General features: G+C 40.5%; 1 protein-coding gene and 1 pseudogene across 1 annotated transcript in view; one reads left to right on the forward strand and one right to left on the reverse strand.

The window, feature by feature from the left end:
- Positions 1–3,139: 3,139 nt before the first annotated feature.
- On the forward strand, positions 3,140–6,672 carry LOC124024961 (annotated as a pseudogene).
- A 1,590-nt stretch (positions 6,673–8,262) lies between these two features.
- The window catches only part of LOC124024960 (ATP-dependent translocase ABCB1-like), a 29,552-nt gene continuing 22,972 nt past the window's right edge, over positions 8,263–14,842 (reverse strand). The window contains 14 exon segments of the mRNA XM_046338667.1: positions 8,263–9,192; positions 9,378–9,524; positions 9,787–9,993; positions 11,159–11,356; positions 11,495–11,651; positions 12,097–12,237; positions 12,340–12,440; positions 12,732–12,766; positions 12,769–12,934; positions 13,139–13,222; positions 13,402–13,479; positions 13,613–13,717; positions 13,966–14,124; positions 14,566–14,796. Of these exon segments, the coding sequence (XP_046194623.1) occupies positions 8,995–9,192; positions 9,378–9,524; positions 9,787–9,993; positions 11,159–11,356; positions 11,495–11,651; positions 12,097–12,237; positions 12,340–12,440; positions 12,732–12,766; positions 12,769–12,934; positions 13,139–13,222; positions 13,402–13,479; positions 13,613–13,717; positions 13,966–14,124; positions 14,566–14,796 (2,007 nt within the window). The 3' untranslated portion in view covers positions 8,263–8,994.

Below are 14,842 nucleotides of genomic sequence, written 5' to 3' on the forward strand. Positions count from 1 at the left end.
AGAATAATTGTAAAGAAGACAATATTGAGCACATTTTGTTAGTGCTCAGCGGCCCTGAATAACGCGGTCATTATGGCGGTGAAAGCGACAGGTTTGGAGTTTGATTTCATGATGGTAATATAGTCCATGCGTGTAGGAGAAAGAAAGCCCTAAATGGGGACATCTGTTCAATGTGACGTACAGTTAGTGGGGAGACAGGCGATCAGAAAGAACAACCTGTGCCCGGCCTCACCATATGAACTCAGGCCAACCCACCCTCACTGTGACGGGAAGGTTTATGGGAGAGAGTCTGTGCGCACAAATTGCCGACAAAGGGAATTGTTTTAATTGTAAAATCCGGATGGGTAAAACCACCCTAGTAAAAATGTGAAAGTCAACTGACCATTTGGAAGTGTCCAATCTCTCTCTACCATCAGTGATGTAGTTGTCCATTAGTGACACGTTGAAACATGTTGCATGGGGAACTGTGATCTTGCTGACCTATCAAATCAGCCTGCTTGATAATTACAACCCAGCAATTTGTCAATGTGACATACCATGGTTTCCACACATGGGGACTTGTTTATAAAGATAACCTCTCCATCTTTCTCCATCATAGAAAAACGCAGCATCACATGTTTGCATACCTTATGTTAGCTCTCATACCTACCTGGGATATTTAGGTAAGCACGTGACTGCGCAACCTTGTCAGTTGGCTTGAACACATGTTGTGATTAGACCACCGGTGGACGAGCAAGCCTCTCTCTCCTCAGTTATTCCTAATTAAACGCAATTCCCAAAGTACCATTTATCTTGCAGGAGACAGGGTCTACTGTTGTACCGCCTGCGGGTGGAGGGATGCAGCGCTGCGCTCAGCCTCGTGCACTACAGACAGAAACATCGAGGGTCAATCGATATCAATATGGCGCCGAGTGGAGCACGGTATGTAAAGCCTCTATCTAGGCTACACATTGTATTTTTCAAATAATTTGGTGTATCTCTTTAACGTTTTTGGACTTTTTGTTGTTGTTATCGTCATTTGACCTAAATTGTTTAGGGAGAAATGACGTCAACTAATCAACTGATTGAGTTCTAGTATAGCGTGTACTTCTATTCTTATGGAAACTCTGTATTGTTTTTTTATGGTTATCATAAATGTTAAATAGCATATTAGTGAGTTTTAAGTTTAATATTGGAGACCCAGTTTTCCCGAAATTATAAGCTAAATGAATGGGTTGCATTAATTAAGCTACAGGCAAGTTTTACAAATCTAAAGTTTGATTTATTTTCAAATAAGGTTTCTATTTCAATATTTGCAGAAATCACAGTCAATAATAACCCATGATAAAATGTAAAACTGAGCTGTGAAGAACTCAAAAGACGTGTTTTTAACAAAGGCCTACTACAATTGTTAAACTATTTCTACAGTTATTGAATGAACACGAGAAATGATTATGTCAATATTAGACTGGTGCATAGACATGACACAGCACAACTGTTACTACATTTATAGTAATAATTTTTAGTCCAATGCTCTCTGTTACTTAGCCTAGATATGTATTTATTTCATATTTTGTTTTTCCAGCACTATGGACACATTTTGACTGCACCTTGTTCGCTCTAGCAGCGTAAATTAAATCCAAAAAGCTGTTGACCAATCGAAGAAACAGAGGAATTAATCAGATAGTCCATCTATCACACAGTGTAATAAAGGAAGCGACATGGTTTAGGCAGATGATGTGATGAATAATCCCTGGTCGTTTTAATTAACTTTTCGCTGTCTTGTAATGACCAAGCTGGTCAACAGACCCGGTCAATAAGCATGTTAATATCAAACATATAAAACTACGCATGATTAAAAACCTCCTGCGTTATTAAATTTGAAATTCAAATGAAATTTATGCTGCCAATGCACATTGCATGCTAATATAGCGAGGGGAAGAGAGAGAGAGAATGATAGAGAGAGAGAGAGATGGGGAGAGCGACAGGGGAAAATGAGAGAGAGAGTCCCCGGGTTGTTATGGCCTTCAAGTCCCTGTTATGTAACGAACGGAAGCTATTATTATTATTATGTACATGTACTCAGCTACATGGGCTCATAACAGTTGAGATGTGATGGAACATATTCGATATTATCAAAATAGATTTTAATTTTATATTTGATCGAATGTGTAAGATCCGCAAAGGCTGTACGAAAACAGACAGAAATGTGCATTGTATCGTTGTAATGCGCCTGTAGGCTACACTGTTTCATCTAAGATCCAATTGATTAATTATCAACGATATAATGAGGCTACACAGATCTCAAATGGACACACAAAACAGGGAAAGGTAAGAATGATTAAATTAAATGAAGCACACACATACACACACACACACACACTGTAACTCCGTGGACTGATGTACCAATGTAAACGAACTAGCTAAATGAAGTGTATAATTATTTTGTCATACTATGAAGTTAATGATAAAGTCAGTCATCTATTTTCTGGAATGTAGTGCATTGTAGTTTTAATCAAAATTGTCAAAATAATTGAATGCAATTACAGTAAAGTGACATTTTCAAAAAAGGTAATATTGGTCCTGCATGTGAAAACAGTGGAGTCTTTTGTAAGGCTTCATAATCGTTGTTCGCATGAATTACTTAAAAGTAATGACAACAACATTAATGTAAAACTTCGAAGGGAAATATGCCACAGAAGGTTAGCTAAGACATCTGTGTCCTCAATGTAACACTGGTACAAAGTGAAGCAAAAGCTTTGAAAAAGGGATTGAAAATCTCCTAAATAGTCATATACAAATGTTTGATACCACTGTAATAACCACAAAATATAAATAACAATAACAGCAACAACGAATAATAACCTGATAACAATAATTACGATAACAATAAATAATAGCACAAGTAGTCTCATTTTAATCGTAAATAAATAAAATTCCCAAATTTCCTCTTTCAAATTTGAATAAGTAATTATTTTCACTCTCATTTAACTTTACCTTCTTCCGTTCTTTTATTATGAAGAGGGTGGTGAAGGGGTGGAGAGCTGTCTGAAGTAGTCTACTGATGACCTCACGTTAGAATGTGGCAGTGTGGTGGAACAGAGGCGCTGATTGGTCGCCCGTGTCACAGCGGTACTTCAAAGCCGGAGAGGACCTACAATTGTGGTGGAATGGGCGGAACACATCATTGTATTGCACACCTCTAAAAAAACACTGCCGTGATTCATAAATATAAAAAGATCCTCTGAGGAGGGCACTTTTTGTGATGGCAACTTCACTTCTAGGGGTGAGTCTAAGGGGTTTCTTGCTGGTTTAATTAGTTATTTTATTGTCCAGCGGAGGGGATTAACATTGCTTCCGTCACACTAGGAAAGACAGTTCGTTGATTATGTTTTAAGCAAGTGGGTCACGAGTAAAAAGCTGAGATTCATTTCGCAACGACAGAGAGACGCGCGCGGGATATAACTTTCTACTGATGTGCACAAGACGCGCATGTTGTTGTACATGTGTCATATGTAACGTCATTTAATAGTTTTGTTATAGCTACATTTTGGTGCGTTCTATTTCATCTCAGTCTACAGGTATGTTATGACTCTGTTATGACTTGGAAAAGATGCCTGTTTAAACTGTCCCGCTAGTTGGCCTATTGCAAATGGAACTAGTTTACAAAGTAGCTTTTGCATTAGCACGGAATGAACTTTTCACCGACCAAATAATCATTGTTATTGTAGCCTACTATAGGAAAGGCTATTAGGCACCAACTGACCAAGCAAACTGAAAAGTTCGTTATCGATATCAACATGTTGTTTCTTGTCATTTCAGGAGGAGCCGAGGCTAGGATCGACTCCTTTAGCCATGTTGGCTGCGACATGCAACAAGATAGGAGTCCGAGCCCATCACCATCCTCCATTTCGGATAATTCTTCATCTTTTGGGAAAGGCTTCCACCCGTGGAAGCGAGCCACCGCCAGCAGCTGCAGCCTTGGGTCCGGCCTGTCCGGTTTTGGAGTGTCCCGTAACGGAGCTGGTCTATCGGACTCGTTTGGCACTAACAGCTCTCCCGGTTCCAGTGCCTTCTCCCTAACGTCCGGCAACTCATCCACGCCCCACTTTGGAAACGACTATTCTGTATTTCAGGCCTCCGTTACAAACAGTTCTCAAGAACCCAGCCATCAGCCCGTCTTCATTTCCAAGGTGCACTCCTCAGTGGACAGTCTGCAAGGCATCTACCCGAGAATGAGCGTTGCACATCCGTACGAGTCCTGGTTCAAGTCATCCCATCATGGTATCCCCACAGGAGAGGTTGGTACCACCAGCGGGTCTGCATGGTGGGATGTGGGAGCGGGTTGGATTGATGTTCAGAACCCGAGTGGAGCAGCTCTACAGTCCTCGTTGCACTCCGGTGGACTCCAGACATCGTTACACTCTCCTTTAGGGGCTACAATTCCGATTACTCCAGCCTAAGTCACTCAGCCTTCAGTACAAGTCCCTCTCCACACCTTTTGACAACCGGACAACACCTGATGGACGGTTACAAGCCGGTGTTATCCTCTTATCAGGACTCCAGTCCGTCTCCATTAGGCGGAGCAGGGGGGAATATGTTATCTGGGGGGCCAACGGCCTCTCTAGCGGGGTCTCCCCGGTCCTCCGCACGGCGCTACTCTGGCAGAGCCACCTGCGACTGTCCCAACTGTCAGGAGTCGGAAAGGCTGGGGCCGGCAGGAGCAAGTCTGCGGAGGAAAGGGCTCCATAGCTGTCACATTCCGGGCTGTGGAAAGGTTTACGGCAAAACGTCGCACCTCAAGGCGCACTTGAGGTGGCACACCGGAGAAAGACCGTTTGTGTGTAACTGGCTGTTTTGCGGGAAGAGGTTTACGCGCTCTGATGAGCTCCAGCGACACTTGCGCACGCACACCGGGGAGAAAAGATTCGCCTGTCCCGTCTGCAACAAGAGGTTTATGCGGAGCGACCATCTGAGTAAACACGTAAAGACTCACAGCGCCGGGGGCTCCGCCGGGTCTGGCTCTGGCAGCGGGGGAAAGAGGGGAAGCGATACCGACAGTGAGCACAGTGCACCGGGGAGCCCTCGATGCCATTCCCCCGACCTGTTGCAAGCTCCCGAATCTACCCCGGGAACGGGAAACGAACGGCCTTTCTAAACTCTCTCAACTAAGTATAATATCTGAGAAAAGCATATGATCTGAGGGAAATGGCTAAACTACAGTGGACATACGTCGAGTATGCGTAATTATGCTAATGTGTGCAAGTTGAGTTAATCAAGTGATTTAGACTACTGATCAAATGATATCTCCTAGTAGCCTATTGATGACGTGGGGTGTCCAGGTCAAATACAGTACTGGTAAAGTAATCCTGAAGGCACACTGGAACACGGGGGCACAATGTAAACACATCAGTGTTCTTCTAACGCACAGACTGATCCAACCGGGGAGGCCTATACTTTGGTGTATGTACCCTTTTGAGTGTTTTTACGCAACATGGTTATTACATGGGTATTACAATAAGCAAGAAATAGACAACGTTGTTCTATCACTTGGTGATAATATGTGTCCTGCAATATCGTGTTACTGCTGTGCTGACGTACTTTTATTCAAAACCAAACTGTGGCACTTTATTAGCCTGTTGAACACTGAAATGATCAGTACGCGTCCTTTTCGGCGGCTCCTTTGTAAGGACAAATCACTGTAGCTGTTTATGTGCGGTGATCCACGTTTTCTTTATGTCCTGATCTACCCTATCGAACACATCACCTGTTTATTATTAATAATGGAGGAAACGTTATGTCACCCGTTGGTTAAACGCTCCACGGATACTATCAGAAAGAGCCTGTCCAAGTTTGTAATGAATAATTACATTTCACGTCACTGCAAGGCTGTATATAATGAGAAATGTAATAGCCTAGAAAATTATCCCGCACCAATGTAAAGGTGAGTTATGTATTTGTCCATGAGGCGATTTTGTATAGTCATTTCTAGTTGTAAATTTGGCTCTAGTAAATATCTGAACATGTACGGAAGTGTATTTTGACATTATTGTTTTATTTTGTTTTGTTTGTTTGTCAGGATATAAAAAATGTTATTGTGGGGAGTTATATTTAACCACGAGTTTTACTTGTATTTCTGAGTCTTTTAATAGACGCACTTTGAATTTATTTGTAAGAAGATTTCGAAATCATTCACTGTTTATTATTCTCATCTTTTAATTTAAGTAAGCATGTTGTAAAGTGACGTTAAATTCACAATTATCATTTCTCAGAGACTGGCTTTCTAATTTAAGCCACTCAATAAAGTCGGTATGGATTCAGAATCAATTCGTTTAGACTGAGTTTGTTTGCTTCCTAATTGAAATTGAACACGTCATTGGCACAGTCGACAAAGCTATTCTCTGCAATTTAGAAGTAGGCTAAAATTGTTACTTGTAAGCCCACCCAAAATGTTGCTATGCTGTGGCAATTTCAGAAATAGTTGACATAGGCCGATGCTGCACATACATTTTTTTTATGTACAATTACAAGTTCATTCAATCAAATGTCTTTGATTCTCCGATCTGCTGCTTCTCAAACAAATACGAAAGTTCAAACAAACTATTTAATAGAACATATTCTTTCATCAGAATTTCATAGCCTAAACCATAGGTTTAGTTTTTCTTAATAAATTAGTATTAGCGCTGAGCTTTCTTTCTGTGACGTTTTACATCCAGATGTGCAAAACATTTTATATAAAAACAAATACAATTATATATTTGAATGTATGTAATGAAATTGTTATTAACGATGGGCAATTATAATAAAAGTATATAGTATATATGACGTTTCCACGCCAAGATACGTGTCTGACAGTTTGGGTAGTTTGAGTAAACGAACATCCACATTAAAAACAAACATTTTAGCTGGATTGCATGACCATGTTTGAAAAATAAATACTGTAACTACTATTTTAAGTATTATAATTTTCTTGTGGTCCCATCTCATTTTCTGAACATAAAAGCTCGCGTCCAGATAAAGAAAATGCTGCGTGCTTAAAACCTGTTCCATATTTGGTTGCGAATGTAACGTGTCACTTTTAGAAATAGACAGAAGTAGTTTTTCTTTCTAATATGTATAACTTTACAGTACTTGTTAATTTTCCATAAGGTCATATGTATAGGATGTTATTAATATCAGCATTATTCAAACAAAACCAAATGTAAAATGGGCAAAATTCAGATTAAAACGTTGAGGCGCAAAACTTTGATAGATCCGTCAAATAATTTCCATCATAATACTTATATGTATTGTAGTGCAAAACTTCTCTAGAGCCACAAAATTATTCCCACGAAATAGATTATATTTATTGCTTTAAAAAAAACTATAGTCTGTCTATAGTATATATCTGAGTAATCTCGGCAGTGGCACCCAGAACCAAATCAGCTACTGGATTTGGGAAACAGTGCAGCGGTGCATGTTTCACCTGCTGTGGGAAAAATGTAGGCTACGTTAATATATAAAACTCTTAGAACTCTTAATAAAACAAATATGTAACGAAGTGAATACATTGGCGAAGAATAATACATTTCTCCCAAAATGTTTTAGGTTGACTAGACTGAGAAGGGCATGTACGATAGGGATAACTGGTTCATCGCTTCATGTTGGGTCTTTTGAAATAGGCCGAGATCATTGAACACCGAGCCTGGGACTATCGCGATTTTATCATTTTACGATTTTGATGACAACAAAAATATTTTAACGTGTTTTTAAAAATAGTTTTCTTAAGGCCAGCTGTAGACTATTATTTCTGATTGAATTCGAGAGGTTGAAATACAATTAATGTTGCCGGCGTGCAAGATAATAAATGTTACCTTTACACCATTTTTTGGGGAATGTAAACCAAATAAGATCATTTCCATAACACTAGACTAAAACGACGTGGTCATATATTTATACAATTATGCCACCTAGTGTTATTTAAACCTTCTTTTACAGTTGGAAAACAAGTGTCATTTTTACCGAAGTTAGCCGTGCTTGGCTACATTTAGCGGCATTTGAAATAGGCCTCAATCGAATGGGAGTCTTGTGAAAGTTCTACTACCCCACTAACGTGTTTCATTGGTAACGGGCGCCATCTTGTGTCCATCAACCCTCTGTAGACTTCAGTAGCCTATTTAGTCTCATTTAAAATGAACGAGTTCCAAGTTTATTTGAAAATGTATTGACATATTCCCCACAATCTAATTTAGATTTAGATGAATCATTATGTCACTTTAGAATCAGGTTAAAAAAGACATGTTATGGGATGTAATGTTTTATTTGAATGCATATTTACAAACAAGTAACAGCCTTACATAGTGTACTCATTTAAATATATAGATATTCTTCAAATGCATACTTTGCCTTTTAGAGCATAGTGTCCCCGTTTAAAATAATCCAAATATCACAGTATACAATAACATACAACAGTCTTCTGAACATCAACCTCTCATATTTACAGGTATACAACCTTTCCCAATCACTGCTTTTATCCACTCATTTCACTGTGATAATGTGTCTCTGTTTTTCTTATAGAAATACATACTGTACCTGTTGTCTTCAGACAATGAAAGGTGCCATGGTCAAGAACAGTTCATTCATTCGAGGCAGCTTAACTTATTTTCGCTGATGTCCGTGCTCCAGCATTACTGCTAAAGTGACTAATACAGTGAGTAACCAATAGCCTACATTTCAGTGCACCACCTACATGTGATCAAACCAATTGACACTGAGACAGTTTGTATCATGCAATTGAACATAATTTTAGCAGTCCGTTCAAAGTGAGTTATGGCTGCCATATCATTATCCATATAGATTCCTTATTCTTTATACATTTTTATAAATAACCTTCATTTAACCAGGAAGTCCCATTATAGACAGGAGACCTCTTTCTCAAGGGGACCTGGCTAAGAAGTGCAGCTCAATAAAAAGAGCTCACAAAACAACATTCAACAGAACAGTACGTACGCTGCAAAACATCAATCTGAATATGAGTTAGTGGTTGACCTGGGCGTTGACCAGGGCATAGTAAGCCCCCCCTTTAGCCATGAGGTCAGTATGTGTACCCTGCTCTGTCACCTGACCATACTGAATTACCGCTATCTGGTCTGCGTTCTGGATGGTAGACAGGCGATGGGCGATCACGATGCAGGTGCGGCCCTGCCGGGCGGCATCTAATGCCTGTTGGACAATCTGGGGGAGGGAGGAGAGAGAGAAGGAGGGAGGAAACAGAAAGACAGAGAGGTTATTTGGGAAGGAGGGAGAGGACATACTGTGTGAAGATAAGCTTTTGTGTGTGACCAGGCCATTAAGTAATTAATGAATTAATGAATAGGTAGAAAATGAGATGGTCGGCACTCAATGTCCATGTGACTTACCTTCTCACTCTCTGTGTCCAGGGCGGAAGTGGCTTCATCCAGCAGCAGTACTTTAGGCTGCCTGACCAGTGCTCTGGCGATGGCTATCCTCTGTTTCTGACCTCCAGACATCTGGGTCCCCTTGTCCCCAACCCTGGTATTGTATTTCTAACAAAAACAATACAATTTATAGTGTTTGTCTATATTGAACACCTTAAAAATATAAATTAAAACATAAAGTCATAACACCCCGTCTTGGGCTAGTCAATAGCTAGTCTATATGAATATCTTTAGAGAGACATTAGTTTAAGTTCTACTGTGACCTCACCAGTGACATTTTTGGATCCCCTTTGAGAAGACTTCAAATATCATCCTACAGCTACAGCCTATCCTGTCTCCTCCCATCTCCCTCACTATACTGTTACTATACCTCTGGCAGGCCCATGATGAAGTCATGGATGTTGGCGTTCTTGGCTGCCTCCTCTATCTCATCCTGGGAGACCTCTCTGCTGTTGTCCCCGTACTGGATGTTCTCTGAGATGCTGCAGTCGAACAGGATGGGCTCCTGGGACACCAGGCCCAGCTGAGACCTCAGCCACGACAGGTTCAGGGTCTTAGTATCCAACCCATCCACTAACTGAGACACCACAATAATACCAGAGTTAGGTCAACCCCTTTATTAACTGAGACAACAATAATACCAGAGTTAGGTCAACCCCTTTATTAACTGAGACAACAATAATACCAGAGTTAGGTCAACCCCTTTATTAACTGAGACAACAATAATACCAGAGTTAGGTCAACCCCTTTATTAACTGAGACAACAATAATACCAGAGTTAGGTCAACCCCTTCATTAACTGAGACACCACAATAATACCAGAGTTAGGTCAACCCCTTCATTAACTGAGACAACAATAATACCAGAGTTAGGTCAACCCCTTTATTAACTGAGACAACAATAATACCAGAGTTAGGTCAACCCCTTTACTGAGACAACAATTACCAGAGTTAGGTCAACCCCTTCATTAACTGAGACAACAATAATACCAGAGTTAGGTCAACCCCTTTATTAACTGAGACAACAATAATACCAGAGTTAGGTCAACCCCTTCATTAACTGAGACAACAATAAAGAGTTAGGTCAACCCCTTTATTAACACAACAATAATACCAGAGTTAGGTCAACCCCTTTATTAACTGAGACAACAATAATACCAGAGTTAGGTCAACCCCTTCATTAACTGAGACACCACAATAATACCAGAGTTAGGTCAACCCCTTTATTAACTGAGACACCACAATAATACCAGAGTTAGGTCAACCCCTTTATTAACTGAGACAACAATAATACCAGAGTTAGGTCAACCCCTTTATTAACTGAGACAACAATAATACCAGAGTTAGGTCAACCCCTTCATTAACTGAGACAACAATAATACCAGAGTTAGGTCAACCCCTTTATTAACTGAGACACCACAATAATACCAGAGTTAGGTCAACCCCTTCATTAACTGAGACAACAATAATACCAGAGTTAGGTCAACCCCTTTATTAACTGAGACAACAATAATACCACAGATTTAGGTCAACCCCTTCATTAACTGAGACACCACAATAATACCACAGATTTAGGCCAACCTTCACAAATATTAAATATTAAAATGTTAAAAAGTGGCCTAACAGTTTTACTATATTTGTTGCATTCCAATTCACAGTATACTGGTTTAGCACTTTGAAATAGTTTTGAAAGTGTGCTTTATATTACATTTATGATTTGATTATTTTTGGTCTTGGTCTCACCACTTGTCCTTCAGCAGGGCTATAGAAGCGCTCCAGTAGTTGTATGGAGGTGCTTTTACCACAGCCACTCTCCCCGACCAGGGCCAGGGTCTGACCAGGCCCCACTGACACGTTCAACCCCTGGAGAACCCTCACGTTCTGACGGGTCGGGTATGCAAAGTGGATCCCTCGGAACTCAATGTCCCCGGCAAAGTCTGTCTGGAAAAGACAACATTTTCCTTCCAGATTATTGTTCCAGACAAAACACAATGTTATACCATTGTCCCAGAAAAAACACAATGTTATATCATTGTTTTTATGTTTATATTAGAGTAAGACACATTACATCTCACTCACTGGCTTCTCTCCCTCCTCACTGTAAATGTCAATCTCTGGTTTCTTATCCAACAAGCCAAGAATTCTTCCTGCAGCTGCTTTCGCTTTGGCAAAGTCAGGAGCAAAAGATGCTGATTCTCCTATGTTCATGGCAGCAAATATGATCACAGAAAACACACTGCGAAAGAAAAGGACAATGTTGTACTATCACTGCCACTATATCGGCAGACCCTGGTCATGACCCAACTCAACGAGGCTGTCTCAGGGAGATTTGGGATATGCAAAAAACACACATGTGCATTAATACACATGTGTGAAATAGGACAAATATAAGCACCCACCAAATGTTATAATTATATTATTACTATTATTTTTACATTATCGTGTAGTGACAATGTGGCAGCCAAGGGTTCTAGTCAGGGTTGGGGTACATTCCATTTCAATTGCAGTCAATTCAAAACCCAATTCCAACTCCACATTTTCCTCATTGAAAAGCATTGAAGACAACTAGAATTGGAATGTCAGTGTACTTCCTGAATTGACTGGAATGTAAATGGAATGTACCCCAACCCTGGTGTGAATGTATTCATTTGAGATATAACAGTACCAGAATGTATACTCACAGGAAAACATTTTCATATTCTGTGTGACAGTGAGCAATAAGCCAGGACCCAAAGCGGAAGATTGCAGCATTGACCATGTAAGGGATTGCTTGGGCAACGGCAAATGTTAGTCCGTAGATGGGAGCCTTCACCAAACCGTTCCTGATGTATTCAGTTGAAATCTAATCAGTACTTGACTGTAGGTTATAAGGTCAAACAATCCAAAAGCTGAGTCTATAACAAAGTGAATAACTGTACTCTTACTGGTATGGTCTTTCTAGACTGTCCATGAACTTGTGAAAGAAGACGTCCTCCCGTGTCAATCCAACAACTGTCTTGAAGTTTTCAACGGTCTCTGTAGATATCTACAGAAGATGAATAAAGATTCATTAACGTTTTATTTGAACACATGGTATCACACACTGATATAGTCGCCCACTGTCTCAAAGTGCATTGCAATTAGGGTTGCATAATAGCAGTAACCTTCCTGAAATTCCCTGGTTATCCAGATATCCTGTTTTAAGGTTTCCCTGATTTTCTGCTTAATCCCTCCTGATTCCGGAAAACCTAGAACTGGGATTACTAGAAAATCTGGGAATTGTGGAAACATTACCGGAGTTTTGCAACCCCAATTGCAATAGAAAGTTGATGTTAACCTTCCCAGACTGCTCCAGGGCACCCTGGTCTTTGAGGCGTGGCCTGCCATGGCCCTCATCTGAATGAAGTTGGCTCCAATGAGGAAGGGCACACAGGCGAGGATGAGGAGGGTGAGCTGCCAGCTGTGGATGAAGGCCACCACAATGGCGATGGTGAGAGCACAGACTGTGTTGGTGGCCAGACCCAACCTAGACCCAGTCGCCTGGTGGTGAGGAGAGAGGAAACAAGTAGGTTCCATCCATTATCAGACATTGCAACTCTAAAGAACGCAACTGTAAATGTACAGCATATGTGCAGGTAGACATTTTTAAAGATTTGTACAGTAGAATGATTCTGAATTGACATCGACTTGATGTGATCGATTTTGATCGCTATCTCAATGTGTAAATCAGAGCATTGTGCTTACCCCTTTAACCAGAGATGCATCGGTGGCCAATCTGGTGGTTAGAACTCCCACTGCATTGTTGTTGTCATCAAACCATCCAATCTCCTGTAAGGAATGCATTTTAGCAAGGTTCTGAGGCAGAACACTGCAAAGTGGCATTTCAGCATCATCCTTTTGCTGGTATTATCAATACAGTAAAGTAAATTAGCAATGACAAGTCAGTCTTTTTAAATTGATGTACAATTGCTGAAGTATTTATGTTCCCGCATGACAGTTTATCCTACCTGTCTCATCATGGCATGGAATACCTGCCTCCTCAGCCTCATGGTAAGAAGCTCTCCTGATTTTCCAAACATGTAACCCTGAAACATAGAACATACAGCAGAAATGTACCCAACCAGACATACCCACAACATATTAAATGTTTGAGATAGTGCACTGTATAGGGCATAGGTTGCCATTTTGGACACAGTTTAGATCTATAAATTAGAAAACCTTTAGGAAGTAGGTGACAAAAGCCACTCCTCCGATGAGAAGAAAGAGCAGGGAAAACATCATGGTTTTCTGTCGTTTGACTTCCGGGTCAACCTCGGAAAACACCTAGAGAAGGTCACGGGGTGGAGAGAAACCCCCCAAAATGGATAACAACAGAAAATGAAAAGGCTGCTTTGGAAAATAGGAGCCAAAACCCACCAACCAACGACCATCAAATAAATGATGTGGAAAAGTAAGACCACCTCGATTAAATCAAACTCAATGAAGACACCTAGGAAATGTGAATAGTCTCTGCAGTATTTAACAATGCTTCATATTATGAACACAAGGAGGTGGTCTTGTGAAACACTTACTCCAATGATCTTGGCGAAGATGATGGCGACACAGGGATAAACGGCTCCCCCCACCAAGCTAGACAGGGTTCCTACCAACATGTACGGCCACTCGGCCTTGTTCAAGGCCAGGATTCTGGTGAAGGGGATGTCTGGAGCTTCATCTGCTTTCTTTTCCTTCTGTCATCAAACATTGTCATCAATGACAAAACTAAATGACCAAGGACCAACATGATGTAACAGATCTTATTTCTGATGACAATGAACTATCACTATATACAGCAGGGTGGCAGGTTCGAATCCCCGAGCCGACTAGGTGAAAAATCTGTCGATATGCCTTTGAGCAAGGCACTTAAACCTAATTGCTTCTGTAAGTCGCTCAAGATAAGAGCTTCTGCTAAATAACTCAAATGTAAATGAATGCAACCATTTTATAAACCTTACATTATATACCATTCATTATATTCACCATACATTATAAACCATAAATTATATACCATTAATTATATACCATACATTATATAATAGGTATGATGATAGTTTAGCAATAGCACTATAACAAAGCCATGTTCCTATATAGCACATAAAGGACGCCATAAAGGATTATCTATGTAATAGTACCTTCTTGTCCTTCTTGGACTTCTTAGATTTCCTCCTGGTTGTCTTCATTTCCACACGGCCACTGCTGATTGAGTTCTTTTCAAAGCCGCCGTTTTCTATTCCTTCCTCGTTTCCCACTTCCAGCTCATCCATATCAGATGAGTCATATAGGACAGAATCCAGATCCTCATATTTAGGAGGGTTATCCTCTTCCACAGGGTCCTCTTCATCTTCTTCTGGCTTCCCTTGACTCTGAACAACAGACAAGGTGTGATAGTGGATTTGAACATGTTACACA

The sequence above is a fragment of the Oncorhynchus gorbuscha genome, unplaced genomic scaffold (assembly GCF_021184085.1).
Source record: "Oncorhynchus gorbuscha isolate QuinsamMale2020 ecotype Even-year unplaced genomic scaffold, OgorEven_v1.0 Un_scaffold_2097, whole genome shotgun sequence".
Lineage (NCBI taxonomy): Eukaryota > Metazoa > Chordata > Actinopteri > Salmoniformes > Salmonidae > Oncorhynchus > Oncorhynchus gorbuscha.